Here is a 27,172-nt window from a genome sequence, read left to right as displayed (position 1 = left end):
TGACCCCCGGGTGGCAGAGGTCATTGTGGAGGGTCTGCAGTCTATCAACCTGCGCGTTGGCGCATGTACCACGTGATAGGGCATCTGGGGGCTCATTGAGTTTCCCGGGCCGGTACAAGATATCGTAATTGTAGGTGGAGAGTTCAATTCTCCACCTCAAGATCTTGTCGTTCTTGATTTTGCCCCTCTGCTTATTGTTAAACATAAAAGCTACTGAACGCTGGTCAGTGAGCAGGGTAAATCGTTTTCCGGCCAGGTAATGCCTCCAATGTCGCACCGCTTCCACAATGGCCTGGGCCTCCTTTTCGACAGAGGAGTGTCGAATCTCGGGGCCCTGGAGGGTCCTTGAGAAAAAGGCCACGGGTATCCCCGCCTGGTTAAGGGTTGCAGCTAGGGCGAAGTCGGATGCGTCGCTCTCCACTTGGAAAGGGATGGACTCATCCACTGCGTGCATTGTGGCCTTCGCAATATCTCTTTTTATGAGAGTGAAGGCTGCACATGCCTCTGCTGTCAGGGGGAAGGAGGCGGACTTGATGAGGGGTCTGGCTTTGTCCGCATAGTTGGGCACCCACTGAGCATAGTAAGAGAAAAACCCTAGGCATCTCTTCAGTGCTTTTTGGCAGTGGGGGAGGGGGAGCTCCATAAGGGGGCGCATTCTGTCGGGGTCGAGGCCGATGACTCCGTTCTCCACTACGCAGCCAAGAATGGCGAGGCGCGTGGTGCGAAACATACATTTGTCCTTGTTGTATGTTAGATTCAGCCGCTGGGCCGTACGGAGGAATTTCTCTAGGTTAACGTCATGGTCCTGCTGATCGTGGCCGCAGATGGTGACGTTGTCTAGATAGGGGAAGGTGGCCTGCAGCGCGTTCTGGTCAACCATTCGGTCCATCTCCCTTTGGAAGACCAAAACCCCGTTGGTGACGCCGAAGGGGACTCGGAGGAAGTGGTAGAGACGACCGTCAGCTTCAAAAGCTGTGTACTGGCGGTCCTCAGCCCTGATGGGGAGCTGGTGGTATGCCGACATCAGATCAATCGTCAAGAACACCCGGTATTGTGCTATCTGATTGACCATGTCAGATATGCGGGGGAGTGGGTATGCATCTAACTGGGTGTAGCGATTGATTGTCTGGCTGTAGTCAATAACTAGGCGCTGTTTTTCGCCAGTCTTCACTACCACCACTTGTGCTCGCCATGGGCTAGTGCTACCCTCAATAATCCCTTCCTTCAGGAGTCTTGCTACTTCGGATTTAATGAAGCTCCTATCCCCGGCACTGTACCGCCTGCTTTTGGTAGCGATGGGCTTACAGTCGCGGGTGAGGTTAGCGAACAAGGGGGGGGGGGGGGGGGAGACTTTAAGCGTGGAGAGGCTGCAAATGGTGCGCGGCGGGCGATTTAAAAGCTGCTGGCTGCAGACTGTGAGTGGGGGGAGGGGTCCGCCGTACGCTAATGTGACACTTTTAAGGTAGCACTGAAAATCCAACACCAGTAGAATGGCAGCGCAGAGATGGGGCAGGACAAGAAGTTTAAAATTTTTGTATTCTGTGCCCCTTACTAAAAGGGTCACTACACAGTAGCCACCGACGTCTGCTGAATGGGATTTGGAAGCCATAGAGATCCGATGGCGCGTTGGCAGGACCGGGAGAGGGTAACTGCGCACCGTGTCGGGGTGGATAAAGCTCTCCGTGCTCCCTCTGTCGAAAAGGCAGGTAGTGGCGCGGCCGTTTACCGTAATGTCCATCATGGATCTGGGCAGTTGGTGAGGGAGAGATTGGTCCAGCGTCACGGAGGCCAGCGTATGGTCGAGCGAGTCGCTGTGGTCGTCAGGCGAGGCGGTGGTTGAGTCCGGGTCACCCGCGATTGGAGTTGGAGGCGTCCAAGATGACGGACAAAATGGCTGCGCCCATGATCCCGATCCCCACGCGGCTGGAGGTGTCCAAGATGGCGGACAAGATGGCTGCCCCCACGGTTCACACGCGGCGCTGCTGGCGTTAGCGGTTTTACCTTTGCAGGCGCTGACGTGTCCTCTCTTCCCGCAGCCAGAGCAGGTAGCGTTTTTCGCCGGGCAGCGTGCTCTGGGGTGTTTTGCCTGGCCACAAAAGTAACATTTCGGGCCCTTGGACATCGCTGCAGCAGTTGGTGCCGGGGGTGGCGGTCCCATGACCTAAGGTTGCGGCGTCCACGGTGCGGAGCGGTTAGGGGAGAATGCGTCCATATTCCGGTGGGCCGCGTCTAGCGAGAGCGCGAGGGACACTGCCTTCTTCAGGTCGATTTCGCCCTTCTCCAGCAGTCTCTGCCAGGAGTAGTCGGACTTGAGGCCCGCAACGAAAGCATCTCGGATAAGTCCCTCCGTGTGTGTCGCGGCCGATACCTCTTTACAATCGCAGGCTCGGCCGAGTATCTGTAGTGCCCGTAGGAATGCCTCCACCGATTCCCCGGACTGCTGTTTGCGGGATCTCAGGAGGTGTCTGGCATAAACCGTATTTACCGGGCGTATGTATTGTCCTTTTAGCAGATCGATAGCTGCCGCGTAGGTAGTCGCGTCCTGGATGAGCGTGTAGACTTGGTGGCCCACCTTGGAGGCCAGGATTTTTAGTTTGTTTCCATCTAGTGTCACAGCTGAGGCTTCCAGGTAAGCTTCGAAGCAACGCAGCCATTGTGCGAACTTGGTAGACGAACCCGCCTCTTGAGGGTCTAGGTCCAGGCATGTTGGTCTGAGGGCATGCAGCAGCGCCTGCTGCTCAGCGTTTGGTGCCGTCATTTGCTGCAGCGCCTGCTGCTCAGCGTTTGGTGCCGACATTTTGTTTTTGTTAATAAAATTGATGCGCTATTAATTACTCATAAAATACGGAGAGTTAAGAGAGTAACTAAAAGGCTTTTATTAACAAAGAACAGAGCATGCCTCTCGTGGTTGACTCGTTTCCAAGAAGGCAGGGGGCTGCAGAGCAGTCACCTTTATACCTGGGCATGTGGGTGGAGCCAGGGGCGGAGCCAGCTGAGGCATGCATAGATACAACAATGTGCAACAACAACAACAACGGTGAACAACAATAACAGTGGTTTACCACAAAGATGTAGCTGCATTGACTGCCAACCAGTGCAGTATTCTCTCGAAGAACCTCTGCATCTATACTGGTAGTGCAAAACAAAGCATGCTGAACCAATAGGACTCAAACATACTGGGGTGCAATAGGCAAAACGGGCTCAAACTGTACCCAAAATTACGGCAGTTTTGAAAAGTTAGGGAATTTGTACTGTGTTGGCGAATAAAGTCCACAATAACAACATTCATACTTAGCAATCTCCAGGGAGTTGAATCAATAGAGTAAAACAGTAAACCTAGTGGTCACGATGGGCAAGAATGTGCTATATTCAAACCCTTTGCACTCAATTCCACTGATGACAATTCTCCACAACTGTCTGCAATCCACCACAAAAAGCTCTGCGATTTTGGCATGTTTTGCCATGCCGAATTACTGCCCTATCCACAAGTAAACAAGATTCCTGAATGCACAGGATCTACAAGTACACAGGATTTGAGTTACCCGTGCAGATTAAAAATACATGCATGTGAATTAGAAATTTTAGGCAACAATCTCTTGTACTTACACACAATTTCTTGTAGCCAGGTCTTTATGAATAACTTCTCTCCTGGCCAGGTAACTCATCCCACAGGCAATCTGAATGGCCATATGTACAAGGTCTTGCTGGGATATTGCCTGTGAAAAATGCATGATAATCATTACTATGAACTTCATCAGTATAAACTAACCTAGTTAGTGTAAATTGAAACAGAATTACTTCTCCTAGATCAAGATTTAAGGAATAGGACCACAGTTGTACTTGTAGAATACTGACCATAACACTTCCCTTCGATATATTGCAAGTTCCTGAAATTTCCATTCTAGGCAATAGTCACACGGGACACATAGTCTCCTCATAAAGCCTCCATCTGAATCTATGTCCATCCTTTTAAACCCTTCACAGATATCCAGAAAGAAATAACCCAGCCAATGTCCATTATACAATGATACTCAAACGTACCATCAACTGGAGCCCTTGGCAGACTCCATTCACAGAATGCCTGATTGTGTCCAAATCAAGAGGCAAGACTGCTCTGGCTTCCAAACAGGGAGTGAAAAACCTCTAATAAAATATAACTGTTGGTCCTATAGATGTGTTTCCCTCCTTTACAAAAGTGTTTGGCCTCCACTTGACAATTACCCACAATGAACTCATTGAAATTAGGAACCCACAGTGACCCACACCTCCCTGAAAACATACTAAGGTTGACAGTTCTCCAGTCGCTGTATCTTAATAGTCTCAGCAGAAAAAGGAAATAATTTGGAGTAAGCAAGAATCTCTAGCAATTGATCAGTAAGTTCCAATTTCACAATAGAACCCATTTCACGATGTCCAGATCCAATACTTCTTCCAGGGTGCCACTACACTTCCCAGAATCCAGTGCAAACCAACACTGCATCTGTGGAGCCAAGAGTTTCCACATCCACAAATCTGTTCCCTCTACCCCATATCAACCTTAATAAAAGCCGACCACAAGAATCTCTGCATGCAACAGAAGAAGAAAGGTTTCAAAATAATGCACCACAAATACTGCATGGTCATGGGAGCAGCATTTGGGCCACTACTTAATGATTGCTCCCTCAATAACATGCAATACAATATATGGTTTTAGAAACCAAAAACAGATTACAAGTATTTACAGCACAGAAACAGGTCATTCGGTCCAACAAGTCCATGCCGGTGTTTATTCTCCACACGAGTCTCCTCCCACCCCTCTTCGTCTAACCCCATCAGCATATCCTTCTATTCCTTTCACCATCATGTGCTTATTTAGCTTCCTCTTGAATGCATCTTTGCTATTCGCCTCAACCACTCCCTGTGGAGAATTTATAATGGGGAATGAGGAAATGGCAGAGAAATTAAATAAATACTTTGTTTCTGTCTTCACGGAGGAAGACACAAAAAAACTCCCAGAAATACGAGAAAACCAAAGGTATGGTGAGAATGAGGAACTTAAAGAAATTATTAGCAAAAAAATACTAGCAAAATTAATGGGATTAAAAGTCAATAAATCCCAAGGACCAGATGACCTACATCCTAGGGTTTTGAAAGAGGTGGCCATTGAAATAGTGGACGCATTGGTTGTCAGGGCAGCAGTGATACCCGCCCTGCTGTATGCCTCAGAGACATGGACCATGTACAGCAGGCACCTCAAAGCACTGGAGAGGTACCACCAACGCTGCCTCCGCAAGATCCTGCAAATCCATTGGCAGGATAGGCGCACCAACGTCAGTGTTCTTACTCAGGCCAACATCCCCAGCATCGAAGCTTTGACCACGCTCAATCAGCTCCGATGGACGGGTCACATTGTCCGCATGCCCGATACGAGTCTCCCAACACAAGCGCTCTACTCGGAGCTCCGGCACGGCAAGAGAGCCCCAGGTGGGCAGAGGAAACGCTTCAAGGACACCCTCAAAGCCTCCTTGAAAAAGTGCAACATCCCCACCGACACCTGGGAATCCCTGGCCCAAGACCGCACAAAGTGGGGGAGAAGCATCCGGGAAGGCGCCGAACACCTCGAGTCTCTTCGCAGGGAGTAAGCGGAAGCCAAGCGCAGGCACCGCAAGGAGCACACGTCAAAACAAGCACCCCACGCACCCGCCCCTTCACCCACCGTCTGCCCCACCTGTGACAGAGACTGTAGATCCTGCATTGGACTAATCAGTCACCTGCAAACTCATTTTTAATGTGGAAGCAAGTCATCCTCGGTTCCGAGGGACTGCCTAAGAAGATGATTTCCCAAAATTCTATAGATTCTGGAATGGTTCCTGCAGATCGGAGGATAGCAAATGTAACCCCGCTATTTAAGAAATGAGGGAGAGAGAAAACGGGGAACTACAGACCGGTTAGCCTCACATCAATAGTTGGGAAAATGCTGGAATCTGTTATAAAGGATGCAATAACTGGGCACTTAGAAGCTAATAGTAAGATTGGGCAGAGTCAACATGGATTTATGAAAGGAAAATCCTGTTCAACAAACCTACTGGAGTTCTTTGAGGATGTAACTAGTGGAGTAGACAAAGGGGAACCGGTAGATGTAGTGTATTTGGATTTCCAGAAGGCCTTCGATAAGGTCCCACACAAGAGGTTGGTGAACAAAATTAGGGCACATGGAATTGGGGGTAATATACTAGCATGGATTGAGGATTGGTTAACAGACAGAAAACAAAGAGTAGGGATAAACGGGTCTTTTTCAGGATGGCAGGCTGTGACTAGTGGGGTACCGCATGGATCGGTGCTTGGGCCCCAGCTATTCACAATCTATATCAATGATTTGGATGAGGGGATTAATGGAACATTTCCAAATTTGCTGATGGTACAAAGCTAGGTGGCAGTGTCAGTTGTGAAGATGTGAAGAGGCTTCAAGGGGATCTCGACAGGCTCAGTGAGTGGGCTAGAACATGGCAGATGGAATGTAATGTGGATAAATGTGTAGTTATCCACTTTGGTACAAAAAACAGAAAGGCAGAGTATTTCCTAAATGGTGAAAGATTGGGGAATGCAGATGCTCAAAGGGACCTAGGTGTCCTTGTGCATGAGTCACTGAAAGTGAATGTGCAGGTGCAGCAAGCCATTAGGAAGGCAAATGGTATGCTGGCCTTCATTACAAGAGGATTTGAGTGCAGGAGTAAAGAAGTCTTACTCCAATTATATAGGGCCTTGATGAGACCACACCTGGAGTACTGTGCACAATTTTGGTCTCCTTACCCAAGGAAGGATATACTTGCCATAGAGGGAGTGCAACAAAGGTTCACGAGATTGATTCCTGGGATGGTGGGACTGTCATATAAGAGATTGAGTAAACTAAGCCTGTATTCTCTTGAATTCAGAAGAATGAGAGGGGATCTCATTGAAGCATACAAAATTATTAGGGTTTGATAGGGTGGATGCTGGGAGAATGTTTCCCTTGGCTGGGGAGTCTAGAACCAGGGGCCACAGCCTCAGGATAAAGGGTAGGACATTCAGGACTGAGATGAGAAGAAATTTCTTCACAGAGGGTGGTGAATCTTTGGAATTCTCTACCCCAGAGGGCTGTGGAGGCTCAGTCATTGGGTATATTCAAAACAGAAGTCGATAAGATTTCTGACTAGTAAAGACATCAAGGAATATGACGAGAGGGCTGGTGAATGTAGTTGAGGCAGAAGATCAGCCATGATCTCAATGAATGGCGGAGCAGGCTTGAAGGGCCGAATGGTCTACTCCTGCTCCTATTTCTTATGTTTTTATGGTCGCGAGTTCCACATTCTCACCACTCTCTGGGTAAAGAAGTTTCTCCTGAATTCCCTATTTGATTTATTAGTGACTATCTTATATTTATGGCCTCTAGATTTGGGCTCCCCCACAAGTGGAAACATCTTCTCTACGTCCACCCTATCAAAACGTTTCATAATTTTGAAGACTTCGATCAGGTCACCCCTCAGTCTTATCTTTTCTGGAGAAAAGAGCCCAACCTGTTCAATTTTTCCTGATAGGTATAGCCTCTCCATTCTGGTATCATTCTAGTAAATCTTTCTTGCACCCTCTCCAGTGCCTCTATCTCCTTTTTATAATATATAGACCAGAACTGTTCACAGTACTCCAAGTGTGGGCTAAGTAAGGCTCTATACAAGTTTAACATAACTTCTCTGCTTTTGAATTCTATCCCTCTAGAAATGAACCCCAATGTTTTGTTTGCTTTTTTTATGACCTTAACTTTTGTCGCTACTTTTAGTGATCTGTGTTTCTGTACTTCCAGATCCCTCTGTTCCTCTACTCAATAATCTAATTGAATGGCGGAGCAGGTTCGAAGGACTGAATGGCCTACTCCTGCTCCTATTTCTTATGTTCTTATGTACTCATGTTCTTAGTTGGCATATCTGGTTACTGATCTTCACAAAACAGCACTGAAAAAAAAGGATAATAAGGCAATTCCTGTGATCGCCTCAAAGCAGACTAGAGCCAGTGCTCACACCATCTTTCCACTGTCAGCAGAAATACTTACTAAGGGAAGAATTTGTCCCCAAATCTTAATCTTTAATTATCTTATATTGGAGAAATCAGCTGCTGTCAATGAGGGTGCAGTCAAAGTGAGGCCTTGTATATGAGAGATGTGGAATGCAACCTGATCACACAGCTACTGACTCCAATGGAGAGGAAATTCAGGTGGGGTATATAACAGGTGGCCAAACTGCAACCACCAGTTTACTGCCAAACTCAAAATTACCCCAAATAACTCTGGTATTTGAAGAGACCTGTTTAAAAGTGCTTTAATTCTGTGTATGTTCTACTTATCAAGCAAACTCACAATGGAAGAGTTTAACATAACAATCCCTAAAATGATGATACAGAAACAACACTGAGTTTTAATTGATATCACAAGAGTGAAGTAGGTAGGTTGTGGCTCCTCCATTGCCATTCCAAGCAACCTTTGCCTGAGTGATTTCGTACTATAAATTTCTCAGCAAGTAGTGACTGAAAATGCACTTTTTCCGGTCAGTGCTCAAAAGTAGGACCACATACGCAGATTTTTTTTTTTAAGTTTGAATGGAACAAAATAGCTTTACATTTGGATTTTCACCTATGTTACCTGAAACAGCAGTTTTATTATAGATTACACATAGCACTGCTTCTTCAAGAACATATGATTTATTTGTACAGAAGCTCTATTTTTGGTTGAGTTTGGGAAGGAAAAAGTAAAAAGGTAAAGTAGTTACAAAAATTAATGCTAGGCCACCGAAGGACAACCTTTTCTTACCGTCTGTCATAATTTGTAGATGTTTATCCAGCCAAAAGAATTTCAGAACATTTTGTACCAATTTTGTGGTTGAACATAATAGAGATCACAAGGTAAGATTACAACACAGTAAATTTGCCAATGCAATCATAGTTGCCACAGCTTTGGGCCCTTTTTTAAATTAAATTGTCATGGGCAGCCATACAGGTCGAGTGGCATAACACTGGGCTCTAAACTTCAGGGCAAGCAGCGAGAGGTGCGTTCACCCTCATATCTCAGGTAGTCCAGGAGGCGTGGCAACAGAAAAGAGGGGATCTGACAGGATCTCAATGCTGGTCATGGTCTTTCTGTCACTGAACATAATGGATGGATTAGAGGACAGAAGGACCGGAGGTTCATAAGAAGGTGGTAGTATTCGCTCCACATTTATCAGACAGGAAAGGGTGAAACTTGTGGAGCTTGAATGTATGTAGTTGGTCTATGTTTGCTGCATAGAACTTAAACAGAGCTGTACTTGTTGCTAAGCCTGTGAGGTCAATTGGATTTTATTTACTCTCGTTGCATTTTTATGAAAGAACACAACATTGCCAGCTGGGGAAAAATGAAGTGACACAATGCGCAGGCCCTTGGGCTGAATGAAACGTGGTACTGGGAGATTATGACACCATCTACATACATGTTTTACCAGAATCAATCCAGCCAAGATTTTCTCCTAGTGTACAGAAGATGCTTAAATGAGGAAGGAAAGTTAATCTTGCACTTATACAGTGCTTTTCATAGTTTTGGAACATCTCAAAGTGCTTCATCACCAATGAATTACTTCTGAAGAGCAGACAGGTGGAGCCTTGATTTAAACTGGCATGAATCGGTGGTGTGACTGCAGCAAGTGTTCAGTGTCAGCACCAGAAGGCACAAACCATTGTTAGTTTGGGCCTCAATTCACTGCAGTCAGTGAGGTGTAGGTGGCAAATGGGTGTGGGAGGGCAGCAAATTGGCTGGCTCCCATGTTGAGCCAGATGGCAGGTCGGATCTGGGAGGGAAGTGGAGGGGGTGGGGGAAAGACAGGGGGGATAGGCAATCCTTGCTCTTCCCAGCCCCACCAAAAAAGCATTTAAAATCTCCTCAGCCATTTTGCAAGAAGCCTCCCGCTGCTTAGGCCACTCAATACTTGGTACAACTAGGCGGAGCGTACATGGTGTGCACTCCGCCCATTGTAGCTGAAAATTGCAACGAGGTTCCAACAACCAGCGTAGGCTTTGAATATTTAAGCAGTTCCTGTCTGTTTCAAGCTGCTGGGCTGATCACCCATTTATAGGATTGTCTGAAAATTACATCAGACAGGGAGCAGGTATTAATGGGGGTGGCCGTGGTAACCCCCACAGCCTGCTATTTTCAGTTACCAGCCTCCTAGGCGAGAAATGGGCAGTCAGCAGTTGAAAATTGCCCCCAAGATCCCATCCAAAAGATGACACCTCCAACAGTGCAGCACTCCCTCAGTACTGCTCCAAAAATCCAGCCCTCCCTCAGTACTGCTCCTCCGACAGAGCAACATTCCCTCAGTGCTGACCCTCTGACAGTGCAGCGCTCCCTCAGAACTGACCCTCTGACAGTGCAGCGCTCCCTCAGAACTGACCCTCTGACAGTGCAGCGCTCCCTCATTACTGCCCCTCCGACAGTACAGCGCTCCCTCAGTACTGACTCTCTGACAGTGCAGCATTCCCTCAGTACTGTCCCTCCGACAGTTCAGCACTCCCTTAGTAGTGACCCTCCGACAGTGCAGCGCTCCCTCAGTACTGACCTTCCGACAGTGTAACGCTCCCTCAGTACTGACCTTCCGACAGTGCAGTGCTCCCTAAGTACTGACCCTCCGACAGCGCAGCACTCCCTCTGCAGTACTGCACTGAAGTGTCAGCCTAGTTCATGTGCTTTTAAATTTCCCAAGATAAATACCTGCAATTTGTAATTATACCACAGATGTGATTTAATAAAAGGCTTTACTTGGTGAAAAGTACTGAAGAAATTAAAGGGCTTAGGAGTTATGATTGGCAAATGTATTTATGTGCTCGACGTCACTCATATGCAAGTACATTTGGTGGCAAGCCCCCATCTATTTAATACTGTTGCATTATACAATATAAAAATGTCTTGCTTCTAGAGAAAAAATTTGTTCACCGAAGCAAGTAACTGACTATTTTGTTCCCAAGATATAGGGATTTTTCAAATTGAATTGCATGGATACAGTTGATATTTTCTCAAAATCTAAAAAAAAATCAGATTTTATCGGCAAGAAATTAACCCTTTCCTTAACCTTTGTCTCCCTTTTTAGTAAGTTTCCATTGTAGCAGAGGTTTTAATTGCTGTCTACCACTAATCAGATCACTGAGAAGGTGTCTATTATATAAATACAGGTTGTTGTTGCATTGATCACGTTTTAGTACTTCAAAATGGATTACCGAGAGCCTTGGTCTTGAAACCTACTTACACAAATTGGAGGTTCAAATTCCCCTTCAGCTACTGTTATGTATATTTCCTATTTTTTAAACTCCATGGAATACTCTGAATTATGAGTATTTGCACTCAAAATCCTCTCAATTTTTATTTCTTGAAATCTAACCACTTTCTAAAACAAAAACATAATGAAGGATTCCTTAGAATGTCATGCACTCAATTGCACTTCACGGTTAAGCTCCACAGGGTTTATTTCTATATTACAGAGCTGGTGCTAACCTCCTGTCTGAACTGGGTAAGTCTGTTATAATTTATCCCCAATCAGACATTGTTTAGGCCTTCGTTGCCGTCTTAAAACCAGCACATTTACCTACCTACCATAGACCTGTATCTTGAAACGGTCCCCCACTTGGGTACTGCTGTTCTGATCCACTGCATGAGATCAATATGACTCCTTTCCAAATGTGTTCAGGTTAGTTTCATGTCCCCTTTATGTTGCAGGACAGGTGCCATCAGTAGCCTTGACTTCAGTCCTAGTACTATCATAAATGAGACAGTGCTGCAGCAGTTACAGATAAATATCACCTCAGGAAGTGAGCCTTCAAAATCTCTCTAAGCCGAATATCAGGCTTAAGTTATGAGGACAGGTTGCATAAACTTGGCTTGTACCCCTTGAGTTTAGGAGATTGAGGAGTGATCTGATTGAGGTGTTTAAAATGACAAAAGGATTTGATAGGGTAGATATGGAGAAACTATTTCCTCTGTGGGCATAGCCTTAAAATCAGAGCTGGGCCATTCAGGAGTGAAATCAGGAAGCACTTTTTCCATACAAAAGGGTCATAGAAATCTGGAATTCTCTTCCCCAAACGGTTGTGGATGCTGGGTCATTTAGAGCTTTAAAGAATGAGATTGATACTTTTTTTGTTAGATAAGGGTATTGAGGGATATGGATCAAAGGTGAGTAAATGGAGCCGAGGTGCAGATCAACCATGATCTAACTGAGGAGCTGAATGGCCTACTCCTGTACCTAATGTTCCTATGGTGCTGATGATGTCGGCAGCACTGGCTGTGATTTTTTAGCTAAAGGTGTTCCCTTAGTCAGAAAATAAAAGTCACAACAGCAACTTTTTAAGAACTGTACACATGCAGGAATGTGCATTCAGTCATTTTCATCTCCACTGCTACCAGTTTTGCCTTGCAATGTAAATGGATTGGATTTCACAGCACTGGCATTGCCATTGAATTGCAGACTGCTGCAAATAGAAATGGGACTGCAGTATTAAGGATGTACAAGATAACAGAAGTAAAATAAACATCCTGCCATTTTATCTTTGGGCCCTAATCCAAAGCTTTTGAATGCCTTGTCCATAAAAATAGTCAAGCCTTCATTTACCACTTCCTGTCACATACACATTGACTTACTCCAGATAGCCCGAATCATTGTAACATTAACAAACTGTATTTAAATAATAGTTTTGGTTGATCGAGTAATGAGGAAATACTCAATAGATCTTAGGGCCAATGTTCCCTTTACAGCACTCTGCAGTCCCGCGCAGCCAGCTCACCGGCTTTTAAATAGGAAAAACCGCTCATGTGCGGTATTTTGAATGGGCTGCGCACCCAAAAACAAAAATGAAAGCGAACATTGCTTAGGGCAACACAATTATAAAGATCTTTCACAGACTCTCACAACCATCTGAACCCTGCGCTCATATAATTATGTAACTCTGTTATAATCTTTCCTGGGCAATAAAAAAATACATTTATGCTGATCCTCAAATGTTCTCAGTGCTACAAAAAGCTCAGCATTACCAGCTATTATAGCACATACACACAGGGCAACATCATTTTGCACAATGGAACTAAACAATGAGTAATACCAAGTAATACACGTTGGTAATATTTTAGGGGAATTGTAAGTCTTGCTTTTTCTTCCATTTACTGATGAATTTGAATATATTCAGCTGGTACAGTAGAACTAGCCTTGGTCCAGACTTCCACTGCTTAAGATATTTCAAATAGTTCAAAATTAGCCTTCACCTTGGATATAACTTACATGTTTATTCTTTTGAATTAAATCCTGTATCAGAATCTATCTCTAAATTGTTATATAAAGAACTTTTACATGCTGATTATTTTCATACAGAAAAATATACACTTTCTAAAGTTGCTGAACAATTTTTTTGTACAGTAGGAACCATGACAAAATTGTTTTGCCTGGTCAAATAGCACGCCATGCCGGCAGTTCCAAGACTGTGCCAATACACTCCTAATGCACCGGTTTTCTAAGGAATTGTGCAAATAGAGTACATTTAGTTAATTCAGTTTATATTGTTTGTCGCCATGCAATCTCAATGCCTGTTGCGATTGAGATACGGATTATCTTAAGTGTTTACTTCCATGTATTTGGGCTTTTTATATGTTGGTATTAATCATTGTTTTTCCAATTTATTTCGGAGGAATTCCAAGTCTTGTTTCACCCTCCAATGTAATAAACAATTTAAATTTAAATATAGTCAGCTGGTATGGGATCTGTGTCTGTAGCTACGGATTGATAAATCATTCCTTTGAAATTACTTGTCCCAAATTGTCAGCAATATTAAGGATCATTGCAATACTGCTACAGAAAGGAGGTCAGCATTCAGAATCCAGCTGATTTATAATCCTGATATCAAGTGTCAAATCATTGTCAGCAATCCTCAAGCTGTATGACACTATAGATATGGCTGCCTTCAATCCTAGATACTAGATCATTTTGCATCTGTTGGAATGGTATCTGCAGTCACTGGCAGAAAAGTACCTGAATCAATCTGGTAGGAGTAAGACTATACCATGTGTATTCGAAGAGGAGACTCCAATGAACAATGGAAACTGGTTTCCTGACTGAGCTACTGGATTGTCACATTGGCTAAACCAGTCTGCCTCATGCTATTACGATAGCAAAATACTGCAGATGCTGGAAATCCAAAATAACAAAAGAAAATGCTGGAAAAACTCAGCAGGCCAGGCAACATTCGTGGAGAGAAAAAAGAGTCAACATTTTGGGTCAAACCCTTTGTCAAGACTGGAAAGGCACAGGAAACGAAATAGATTAAAAGGCCGGGCTGGGAAAGAACAAAAGAGAAGTGAAGAGACATTAAGAGGTATTCAAAACGAGACGAGATAGTGATAGGACTATTGGAGACAAAAGACGGCTCTAAATTAGGTGTGAAATGCACTGGCAGAATGGGAGACAGCTGCCATGTGGGAGAGAAAAAAAGGAGGTGGGGGGAAGGGCCAAAACAAAGGTGTGGATAAAAAATAAGTAAAAATGTAATGGGGGCCGAGGTTATGATCTGAAATTGTTGAACTCGATATTGAGTCCGGAAGGCTGTAACGTGCCTAATCAGAAGATGAGGTGCTGTTCCTCGAGCTTACGCTGAGCTTCCGTGGAACAATGCAAGAGCCCGAGTACAGTGAGGTCTGAGTGGGAATGGGGCGGTGAATTAAAATGACAGGCGACCGGAAGCTCGGAGTCATCCTTACGGACTGAACAGAGGTGTTCCGCAAAGCGGTCACCCAATCTGCGTTTGGTCTCCCCAATGTATAGGAGACCAAACGCAGATTGGGTGACCGCTTTGCGGAACACCTCCGTTCAGTCCGTAAGGATGACCCCGAGCTTCCGGTCGCCTGTCACTTTAATTCACCGCCCCATTCCCACTCAGACCTCTCTGTATTCGGGCTGTTGCATTGTTCCATGGAAGCTCAGCGTAAGCTCGAGGAACAGCACCTCATCTACCGATTAGGCACTTTACAGCCTTCCGGACTCAATATCAAGTTCAACAATTTCAGATCACAACCTCGGCCCCCATTACATTTTTACTTATTTTTTATCCACACCTTTGTTTTGGCCCTCCCCCCCACCCCTTTTTTTCTCTCCCACATGGCAGCTGTCTCCCATTCTTTCTGCCAGTGCATTTCACACCTAATCTAGAGCTGTCTTTAGTCTCCACTAGTCCTATCACCATCTTGTCTTGTTTTGAATACCTCTTAATGTCTCTTCACTTCTCTTTTGTTCTCTCCAAGCCCGGCCTTTTAATCTATTTCATTTCCTGTGCCTTTCCAGACTTGACAAAGGGTTTGGCCCGAAACGTTGATTCTTTTTTCATTTCACGGATGTTGCCTGGCCTGCTGAGTTTTTCCTGCCTCGTGCTATTCCCCAGATAAGATTAGATGTACAGCTTCTCCAGGAAAGCTGTCACTATTGATAAGTTCTTGATAAACAGCTTGGGGTCAACATTAGGTCAAGCAAGGCTGTGTCATCGCACCAACGCGCTTCTCGATCTTCCTTGCTGCAATGCTCCATCTCACCCTCAGTAAGCTCCCCACTGGAGTGGAGCTAATTTACAGAACAAACGGGAAACTGTTCAACCTCCGTCGCCTCCAGTCCAGATCCAAGGTCGTCCCATCCTCCGTCGTCGAATTACAGTATGCAGACGATGCTTGCGTCTGCGCTCACTCGGAGGTCGAACTCCAAACCATCGTCAACACCTTCACCGAAGCGTACGAGAGCATGGGCCTTACACTAAACATCCGTAAGACAAAGGTCCTCTACCAACCTGCCCCCGCCACACAGTACTGCCCCCCGATTATCAAAATCCACGACAAGGCCTTGGACAATGTGGACCACTTTCCATACCTAGGGTGCCTACTGTCAACAAGGGCAGACGTCAATGACGAAGTCCAACACCGCCTTCAGTGTGCCAGTGTAGCCTTCGGTCGCCTGAGGAAGAGAGTGTTTGAAGACCAGGATCTCAAACCTGGCACTAAGCTCATGGACTACAGAGCAGCAGTGATACCCGCCCTGCTGTATGCCTCAGAGACATGGACCATGTACAGCAGGCACCTCAAAGCACTGGAGAGGTACCACCAACGCTGCCTCCGCAAGATCCTGCAAATTCATTGGCAGGATAGGCGCACCAACGTTGGTGTTCTCGCTCAGGCCAACATCCCCAGCATCGAAGCTTTGACTACGCTCGATCAGCTCCGATGGACAGGTCACATCGTCTGCATGCCCGATACGAGACTCCCAAAACAAGCGCTCTACTCGGAGCTCTGGCACGGCAAGAGAGCCCCAGGTGGGCAGAGGGAACGCTTCAAGGGCACCCTCAAAGCCTCCTTGGAAAAGTGCAACATCCCCACTAACACCTGGTAATCCCTGGCCCAAGACCGCACAAAGTGGAGAAGAAGCATCTGAGAAGGCGGCGAACACCTCGAGTCTCTGCACCAGGAGCAAGCAGAAGCCAAGCGCAAGCAGCGCACGTCAACCCAAGCACCCCACCCACCTGCCCCTTCAACCACCGTCTGCCCCACCTGTTACAGAGACTGTAGGTCCCGCATTGGACTCATCAGTCACCTGAGAACTCATTTTTAATGTGGAAGCAAGTCATCCTCGGTTCCGAGGGACTGCCTAAGAAGAACGAACATTAGGTCAAATACCAGTATTATGTACTGATAACATACACCTTTAGCGTTGACCCTCCTGTACTTCCTGAGGCACTCGTACCTCATACACAAGGGTTTAAAGTGCCCGATTCATTTATGTAAATATTAGATCAGTACGTTGACTAAATTTGAGCTAAAAGAACTGGTTGGTCCATTGGGAAGATTACAACACTGAGAATTGTTTTTAGGTTTGGACTAAACATCTATAATCATCACTAGGGTCCTCTTTGGACTTCTAGGCCTGGTTGCTTTTTTTCAGTGCAATTTCACCCAAAGTCGGCCAAACCAGCGTAAACGGTTGCGGAATTTCAAGTGCAAATTATGACAGTGCAAATGAGTTTCTGCGATCTTTTGCAGTAGGTTAAAAAAATCACGCTAGAAGCTAAGCCACCCACAAAACTGGCTACACCTCCGGATCGAATTAATCACCATGGTGAGTTTCTACTAATTGTACTTCGAGGAGGCTCTTAAAATTAACTTTTTTTTAACACACAAGGACACCAATAGGCACCTTTTATATGCTTTTGAACATAACTTCTTTTAATTTACTAGGAAAATGACTACTGTAATCCAATATAACTAACAAATGGCTCTGTATAGTTTTTTAAAGTCATTTTCAGTTATTTAAACTCGGGTAACTCACAGGTGGTGGACTGGACACTGATTAAAAATGCTTATTTTTTGTGATAAACCCATTTTCAGCTGTATTAATAAAACTGTACCAAGTTACCACTCAAATATATCAAAAGAATATTTTTTAATCAAAATTTTTTCTTAAACGCTGCCCAATTGCGCTGGTTCATGGCAGATTTTACGTTAGGCAATATGCAAATGTGTTTGATGGAAGAAAAAAACACTTCTCAAAACTGGCGCAAGTTGTGACCGGATCACCGACTGAACCCAAAGCAGAAGCTCCAGGCCACAACATTCCCTTTAATCTGTTTTAACACATTCTCTCCTCTTGTAAGTTTTTTTTATGAAACATCATATTCCAAATGAATTTAGCATTTACATATAGGCACTTAATAGCAATTCTGGACTTGCTTTCCCAGATTGTTTGATTTACTTGGATTTATGTTCGGTGTCATTTTCAGCTTCCCCGCTGCTTATCTATAGTCATACATAATATCTCTTTATTCTTATCTCATTTCAATTTCTGCCGCTGTACTAATAACTTGCAACTCTGATTCTGCCCAGCTGAGATGTTGCCCATCTCTCTTGTCAAGAATCAGCATGGTTCACCATGATCAGCGATATGGAAGGATGCATTTTTGAGGTTGACTGCAGAGAGCATTCTAGAGCTAGAATAGCCTTTACTTTTGAAACTTTCCAAAATGTTGTCCGCTTATGTCATTAAAGAGGGCCTTTCCCGTAAAGAATAATTTTATCAGCCTTCTCTTTAGGTCTGGTGGAAAACCACAGCAATGCACATTTGTGAAGCACTATGTCCCAGGCTGCGAACCTGGCCGCAATATCAAGTACATATATTGTATTTATATAGCGCCTTTAACGTAATACAATGTCCCAAAGCGCTTCACGGGAGTATTAAGACAAAAAAATTGACACCGAGCCACATAGAACCTAATTAGGCCACATAGAAGCTAATTAGGGCAGTTTGGTCAAAGAGGTAGGTTTTAAGGAGTGTCTTAAAGGAGAAAAGAGAGGTAGCGAGGCAGAGAGGTTTAGGCAGGGAATTCCAGAGCTTAGGGCCTAGGCAATAGAAGGCACGGCCACCAATGGTTGAGCGATTATAATCAGGGATGCTCAAGAGGGCAGAATTAGAGGAGCGCAGATATTTTGGAGGGTTGTGGGGCTGGAGATTAGATAGGGAGGGGCGAGGCCATGGAGGGATTTGAAAACAAGGATGATAATTTTGAAATCGAGGCGTTGCTTAACCGGGAGCCAATGTTGGTCAGCGAACACAGGGGAGATGGGTGAACGGGACTTGGTGCGAGTTAGGAATGCAGAATGCACACTCAACCCACCACGCTTACCCAAACCCAGAAAGCATCGGCACAGGTTGTCCAGAACCAAAGCAAAGAGGCTTCCAAATGTTTAATTAGGTGTAACCAAGCAGTTTACTAGCACAGAACACTGGTAAGCTTTGTGCTGCTTCCAGCTAAAACCACCTACCAGTTAAGGCCATCAGCTTCAGCATTATCTGATGCTGAGTGGGAAAGAATCCCAGTCCCCAAGGACACGTCTATCTCTCTAAGTCCCATCAATGAGCCAGGATGGCTGGTCAATCATGAACAGTGCACTGGAGCACGGAGGAGGAGAAAGAGCACCACTGGGATCGGGGGGTGGGAAGTACCAGTGTGATCTTGGGTGAGGGAAGAGGACCAGTGTGATCGGGGGGGGGGGGGGCGGGCAAAGAGTGCCAGTGTGATCTGAGGTGGGGCGGGGAGGGGGGGAAAAGAGTGCCAGTGTGATAAGAACATAAGAAATAGGAGCAGGAGTAGGCCAATCGGCCCCTCGAGCCTGCTCCGCCATTCAATAAGATCATGGCTGATCTGATCCTAACCTCAAATCTTCTATCACTGTGCATCCACCCGAACCCATGTGATCTCCCGGGAGAGGCGAAAAACCAGATAAAGACCCAATGGCCAATTTGGGAGAAAAAAATCTGGGAAATTCCTCTCCGACCCATCTAAGCGATCGAAATTCTTCCAGGAGATCACTCTGTCCCTATATTTTCTACAGTACTTACCTTCTGTAAAGGCGATCTCCACCCCAGCCAGGAACAGGAATAAAACCATCTCCTGAAATCTAACACAGAATTAGAACACAGTAGGAGCAGAACCAGGCTACACGGCCCCTGGGCCCACTCCACTACCCACAGGGCCATGACCATTCCGAACCTAGACTCATGTCCAATTTCCTGCCCGCTCCCCGTAACCCTTAATTCCCTTTACTTCTAGGAAACTATCTATTTCTGTTTTAAATTTATTTAATGATGTAGCTTCCACAGCTTTCTGGGGCAGCAAATTCCACAAACCTACCACCCTCTGAGTGAAGAAGTTTCTCCTCATCTCAGTTTTGAAAGAGCAGCCCCTTATTTTAAGATTATGCCCCCTAGTTCTAGTTTCACCCATCATTGGGAACATCCTCACCGCATCCACCCGATCAAGCCCCTTCACAATCTTATGTGTTTCAATAAGATCGCCTCTCATTCTTCTGAACTCCAATGAGTAGAGTCCCAATCTACTCAACCTCTCCTCATATGACCACCCCCTCATCCCCGGGATTAACCGAGTGAACCTTCTTTGTACTGACTCGAGAGCAAGTATGTCTTTTCTTAAGTATGGACACCAAAACTGTATGCAGTATTCCAGGTGCGGTCTCACCAATACCTTGTACAACTGCAGCAATACCTCCCTGTTTTTATATTCCATCCCCCTAGCAACAAAAGCCAACAGTCCACTGGCCTTCTTGATCACTTGCTGCACCTGCATACTAACTTTTTGAGTTTCGTGCACCAGGACCCCCAGATCCCTTTGTACTACAGTACTTTCCAGTTTCTTGCCATTAAGATAATAACTTGCTCTATGATTTTTCCTGCCAAAGTGCATAACCTCACACTTTCCAGTATTGTATTCCATCTGCCAAATCTCTGCCCACTTACTTAGCCTGTCTATGTCCCTTTGCAGGATTTTTATGTCCTCCTCACTCACTACTTTCCGTCCCATCTTTGTATCATCTGCAAACTTTGATATGTTACACTCGGTCCCCTCCTCCAAATCATTAATATAGATTGTAAAGAGTTGGGGACCCAGCACTGACCCCTGCGGAACACTACTAGTTACTGATTGCCAATCTGAGAACGAACCATTTATCCCAACTCTCTGCTTTCTGTTAGATAGCCAATCCTCCACCCACGCCAGAATATTACCCCCAATCCCGTGATTTTTTATCTTGAGCAATAATCTTTTGTGTGGCACCTTGTCAAATGCCTTTTGGAAGTCTAAATACACTATGTCCACTGGTTCCCCTTTATCCACCCTGTATGTTACTTTCTCAAAAAACTCCAGCAAATTTGTCAAACATGACTTCCCCTTCATGAAACCATGCTGAGTTTGTCCTATTAAATCTGAGGTGGGGGGGGGGGGTGGGTGGGAAGAGTACCAGTGTGATCTGAGGCGGGGGGGGAAGGAGACCATCAGTGTGATCTGAGGGGTTGCTTTGTGGGGGTCAATGAGCTGAGATAGTGGAGGGGGGGGGGGGGAAGAGGAGGGAAAGAGAAATGTGCTTCATGTCACTGTAATCACTGTACAAACCATTTTAACTCAATTTAACAATTGGATTTAGTAACAGAGCATTAATAAACATCCACAATGACCCACAATGTCTCTACAAAAAAAGGAGAGGAAACCCATTGAATTTCTGCCACAATCTCCTGCTGTACAAATACTGGAGAGCTGGGCGTGCCTGCAGCTCAACAAGCCTGTGCCTCACTGCACGTTCACTCCAACAATTTATAGGCCTCAATCCAAGACTGCTTTTGAGTTGCCAACTTTTTGAAGTTGTCATCCTTTACTCAGGGGAAAAGGAGGTGGCGTAGCGCTGTTAATAAAGGATGAGATTGGTACGGTAGAGATAAAAGATCTTGGCTCGGCAGATCGTGATGTAGAACTGGAATGAGTTTGGGTGGAGCTAAGAAACAGCAAAGGGCAGAAAACATTGTTGGGAGTTGTGTGTAGGCCACCAAACAGTAGTGGTAATGTAGGACACAGTATCAATCAAGAAATTAGAAGTGCATATAAAAAGGGCAATACGGTAATCATGGGGGACTTTAATCTACATATTGGCTGGGCAAATCAAATTACCACTAATGGTGTGGAGGACGAATTCTTGGAATACATGCAAGGTGGTTTCCTGGATCAGTATGTGGAGGAACCAATCAGGGAATAGGCAATTCTGGATCTGGTACTGTGTAATGAGAAAGAGCTAATCAATAATCTTGTGGTAAAGGGGCCTTTAGGGACAAGTGACCATAATATGATTGAATTTTACATTAAGTTTGAGAGTGATGTAGTCCAATTTGAAACTAAGGTTTTCAATCTAAACAGAGGAAACTACATGGGTATGAGGGACAAGTTGGCTATGGTAGAGTGGGAGACTATGCTAAAAGGTATGAAGGTGGACATACAATGGCTAACATTCAAGGAAATAATGCATAATTTGTAACAAACATATATTCCTCTAGGGCATAAAAACCCAAAAGGAAAAGTGATCCAACCATGGCTAACAAAAGGAATTAAAGCTAGTATTAAGTCAAAGGAGGAAGCTTATAAAGTTGACAGAAAAAGCAGTCAGCCTGAGGATTGGGATCTTTTTAGAAATCAGCAAAGGGGGACCAAGAAATTGATCAAGGGAAATTGGAATATGAGCACAAACTAGCGAAAAATATAAAAATGGATTGTAAAAGCTTCTATAGGTATGTGAAAAGGAAAAGACTGGCGAAGGTAAATGTAGGTCCTTTACAGTCAGAGACGGGAGAATTTATAATGGGGAATGAGGAAGTAGCAGAGAAATTAAATAAATACTTTGTTTCTGTCTTCACGGAGGAAGACACAAAAAACCTCCCAGGAATACGAGAAAACCAAGGGTGTGGCGAGAACGAGGAACTTAAAGAAATTATTATTAGTAAAAAACAGAATACTAGCAAAATTAATGGGATTAAAAGTCGATAAATCCCAAGGACCGGATGACCTACATCCTAGGGTTTTGAAAGAGGTGGCCATGGAAATAGTGGGTGCATTGGTTGTCATCTTCCAAAATTCTATAGATTCTGGAACGGTTCCTGCAGATTGGAGGATTGCAAATGTAACCTCGCTATTTAAGAAAGGAGGGAGAGAGAAAACGGGGAACTACAGTAGTTGGGAAAATGCTGGAATCTATTATAAAGGGTGCAATAACTGGGCACTTAGAAACTAATAGGAAGATTGGGCAGAGTCAGCATGGATTTATGAAAGGGAAATCCTGTTTAACAAACCTATTGGAGTTCTTTGAGGATGTAACTAGTGGAGTAGACAAAGGGGAACTGGTAGATGTGGTGTATTTGGATTTCCAGAAAGCCTTCGATAAGGTCCCACACAAGAGGTTGGTGAACAAAATTAGGGCACATGGAATTGGGGGTAATATACTAGCATGGATTGAGGATTGGTTAACAGACAGAAAACAAAGAGTAGGGATAAACGGGTCTTTTTCAGGATGGCAGGCTGTGACTAGTGGGGTACCGCATGGATCGGTGCTTGGGCCCCAGCTATTCACAATCTATATTAATGATTTGGATGAGGGGATTAATGAACATTCCCAAATTTGCTGATGATACAAAGCTAGGTGGCAGTGTCATTTGTGAAGAGGATGTGAAGAGGCTTCAAGGGGATCTCGACAGGCTCAGTGAGTGGGCAAGAACATGGCAGATGGAATGTAATGTGGATAAATGTGAAGTTATCCACTTTGGTACAAAAAACAGCCTTGGTGAGACCACACCTGGAGTACTGTGCACAATTTTCGTCTCCTTACCCAAGGAAGGATATACTTGCCATAGAGGGAGTGCAACAAGGGTTCACGAGATTGATTCCTGGGATGGTGGGACTGTCGTATGAGAAGAGATTGAGTAAACTAAGCCTGTATTCTCTTGAATTCAGAAGAATGAGAGGGGATCTCACTGAAGCATTTAATTATTAGGGTTTGATAGGGTGGATGCTGGGAGAATGTTTCCCTTGGCTGGGGATTCTAGAACCAGGGGCCACAGCCTCAGGATAAAGGGTAGGACATTCAGGACTGAGATGAGAAGAAATTTCTTCACAGAGGGTGGTGAATTTTGGAATTCTCTACCCCGGAGGGCTGTGGAGGCTCAGTCATTGGGTATATTCAAAACAGAAGTCGATAAGATTTCTGACTAGGAAAGGCATCAAGGGATATGGCGATAGGGCTGTTGAATGGAGTTGAGGCAGAAGATCAGCCAAGATCTCAATCAATGGCGGAGCAGGCTCGAAGGGCCGAATGGTCTACTTCTGCTCCTATTTCTTATGTTTTTATGGTCGCGAGTTCCACATTCTCACCACTCTCTGGGTAAAGAAGTTTCTCCTGAATTCCCTATTCGATTTATTAGTGACTATCTTATATTTATGGCCTCTAGTTTTGGGCTCCCCCACAAGTGGAAACATCTTCGCTACGTCTACCCTATCAAAACCTTTCATAATTTTGAAGACTTCGATCAGGTCACCCCTCAGTCTTCTCTTTTCTGGAGAAAAGAGCCCAACCTGTTCAATTTTTCCTGATAGGTATAACCTCTCCATTCTGGTATCATTCTAGTAAATCTTTCTTGCACCCTCTCCAGTGCCTCTATCTCCTTTTTATAATATATAGACCAGAACTGTTCACAGTACTCCAAGTGTGGGCTAAGTAAGGCTCTATACAAGTTTAACATAACTTCTCTGCTTTTGAATTCTATCCCTCTAGAAATGAACCCCAATGTTTTGTTTGCTTTTTTTATGACCTTAACTTTTGCTGCCACTTTTCGTGCTCTGTGTTTCTGTACTTCCAGATCCCTCTGTTCCTCTACCCCATGATCTTATTAAATGGCAGAGCAGGCTCGAAGGGTTGAATGGCCTACTCCTGCTCCTATTTCTTATGTTCTTATGTACTCATGTTCGTAGTTGGCATATCTGGTTACTGATCTTCACAAAACAGCACTGAAAAAAAAGGATACTAAGGCAGCTCCTGTGATCGCCTCAAAGCAGACTAGAGCCAGTGCTCACACCATCTTTCCGCTGTCAGCAGAAATACTTACTAAGGGAAGAATTTGTCCCTAAATCTTGCTCTTTAATTATCTTATATTGGAGAAATCAGCTGCTGTCAATGAGGGTGCAGTCAAAGTGAGGCCTTGTATATGAGAGATGTGGAATGCAACCTGATCACACAGCTACTGACTCCAATGGAGAGGAAATTCAGGTGGGGTATATAACAGGTGGCCAAACTGCAACCACCAGTTTACTGCCAAACTCAAATTTACCCCAAATAACTCTGGTATTTGAAGAGTCCTGTTTAAAAGTGCTTTAATTCTGTGTATGTTCTAGATATCAAGCAAACTCACCATGGAAGAGTTTAACATAACAATCCCTAAAATGATGATACAGAAACAACACTGAGTTTTAATTGACATCACAAGAGTGAAGTAGGTAGGTTGTGGCTCCTCCATTGCCATCCCAAGCAACCTTTGCCTGAGTGATTTCGTACTATAAATTTCTCAGCAAGTAGTGACTGAAAATGCTCAAAAGTAGGACCACATACGCAGGAAAAAAAATTAAAAAGTTTGATGAATGGAACAAAATAGCTTTACATTTGGATTTTCACCTATTTATTACTTTAAACAGCAGTTTTATTATAGATTACACACAGCACTGCCTCTTCAAGAACATATGATTTATTTGTACAGAAGCTCTATTTTTGGTTGTGTTTGGAAAGGATAAAGAAAAAAGGTAAAATAGTTACAAAAATTAATGCTAGGCCACCGAAGAACAACCTTTTCTTACTGTCTGTCATAATTTGTAGATGTTTATCCAGCCGAAAGAATTTCAGAACAGTTTGGTTGAGCATAATAGAGATCACAAGGTAAGATTACAACACAGTAAATTTGTCAATGCAATCATAGTTGCCACAGCTTTGGGCCCTTTTTTAAATTAAATTGTCATGGGCAGCCATACAGGTCGAGTGGCATAACACTGGGCTCTAAACTTCAGAGTAAGCAGCGAGAAGTGCGTTCACCCTCATATCTCAGGTAGTCCAGGAGGCGTGGCAACAGAAAAGAGGGGATCTGACAGGATCACAATGCTGGTCATGGTCTTTCTGTCACTGAACATAATGGATGGATTAGAGGACAGAAGGACTGGAGATTCATAAGAAGGTGGTAGTATTCGCTCCACATTTATCAGACAGGAAAGGGTGAAACTTATAGAGCATGAGTGTTGTGATAAGTTCTGTGTACGAGTTTGAGTTGGCTCACTTGGATTTCAATATGTATGGTAAAGGTTTGTTGCCAGATATTTCCCCATTGTTCCAATGTAATAACAGTTATATATTTCTAGGTGCTTTTAGGGTTCAAGAGGTGTAGCTCAGGAGGCACAAGGGAGGGGAATGATTCTCACTCGATTTTGCAGAGCCTCAGTAAGTTGTGGAAGAAGTGCGTGATGTCGACATACCCCAACAGTTCTGCTGAATGAGGTGGAATTTCTCGGAAAGTTGCTGGAAAGACAAAGTTATATAGTTGTGGAGGGATGGTGTTGGCTAACCTGGCAATGCAGTTCTCACGCTAGGTTAATAAACAGTCCAGCAGTCTGGAACACAATTTCAGTACAGAATGCATGGGTGGGTATAGAGGGTGAAACTTTCCATCCAACTCCCTTGTGAAATCTACCTTTGATGCACCCCAGTGCAAGCAAGAAAGGGTGTAAGAACACTCCACAATTGAGATAATGCCACTGGTTTGAATAGCAGACTGCTTTTGATGAAGATCCCAGCTGGTCTATCAGTTCTGTCCCCAAATAGGTACAACTAAGTACTTCCAGTTGTGGTTGTCATAATACTCATCATTCTTAATATGTTGACAAAGTGCTTTTCTCCAACCCTTCCTTTCACCTTAATTTTGCTGATTTACCTATATCTCTACCTTAAAATTGGTAGAAATTAACAGCACTATTATGGCAGATACAATGTAGAGTAGGAGTGACCAATTCAGAGCTTATCTAGAAGAATTCCAATAGTGCCATCTAGTGCAAGCCTTTATAAGTTTTTTCTGAAACTACACTAATCCCTTTCACAGCTCTCTCTCCTTTCTTGGTTTGCCATTTGTGTTGAAGGAAACCTGTTTACAGCTAACATCAGTGCAAGCACAATGGACTGAATGGCCTGATCTATACCTACATTTCTATAATTCTATGCACAAGGGGAATAAGTGTTAGTAACCCATCTTGAACTCTTAAAACCTACAGTTCAAACATAATTTGCCAAAGAAGTCAAGATAAACAACCAAAGTCAGCCACTTTCCACAATTTGTGTCCCTCCTCCCCACCAAAACGTTTCAGGTTATTAAGTGGCATCTCCTGCGACTATCTTTAACAGGGCCAAACAATTCAATCACCTCTATAATTCTGTAAGATTAGTGACAAAGATTATGCAGGACTGGACCTGCCTTTCACCTCCTCCCCACCTTCAAGGTGGAGTGACCCATTGCTGTGTATAGTGGTCTGCAAACAAAACAGTGAAATACTTCAAAGGAAAGCAAGAGCAACTTGAATAATGTCATGGCAGCGATTAAAATGCACAACCCTATAATTCAAGGTGCATTCGCTGGGGCCTGAGGGCACCAGGTTTTGAATTAACACTGAGTTTTTTGGGGGTAAATTGTCATCATTTGGAGGCCAAGGGATTTTGTACAAA

General features: G+C 44.4%; 1 protein-coding gene across 3 annotated transcripts in view; it reads right to left on the bottom strand.

Annotated features, from left to right (window-relative positions):
- The window catches only part of ryk (receptor like tyrosine kinase), a 436,205-nt gene that overhangs the window by 61,808 nt on the left and 347,225 nt on the right, over positions 1 to 27,172 (bottom strand). For all 3 annotated transcript variants that reach the window (XM_085990858.1, XM_085990859.1, XM_085990860.1), the window contains one exon: positions 3,607 to 3,716. In XM_085990858.1, coding sequence (XP_085846984.1) covers positions 3,607 to 3,716 — 110 coding nt within the window. The remainder of the gene's footprint in view (positions 1 to 3,606; positions 3,717 to 27,172) is intronic.

The sequence above is a fragment of the Somniosus microcephalus genome, chromosome 6, assembly GCF_052327205.1.
Source record: "Somniosus microcephalus isolate GS21.2 chromosome 6, FLI_Smic_1.0, whole genome shotgun sequence".
Lineage (NCBI taxonomy): Eukaryota > Metazoa > Chordata > Chondrichthyes > Squaliformes > Somniosidae > Somniosus > Somniosus microcephalus.
This window is presented reverse-complemented; position numbering and strand designations above follow the sequence as displayed.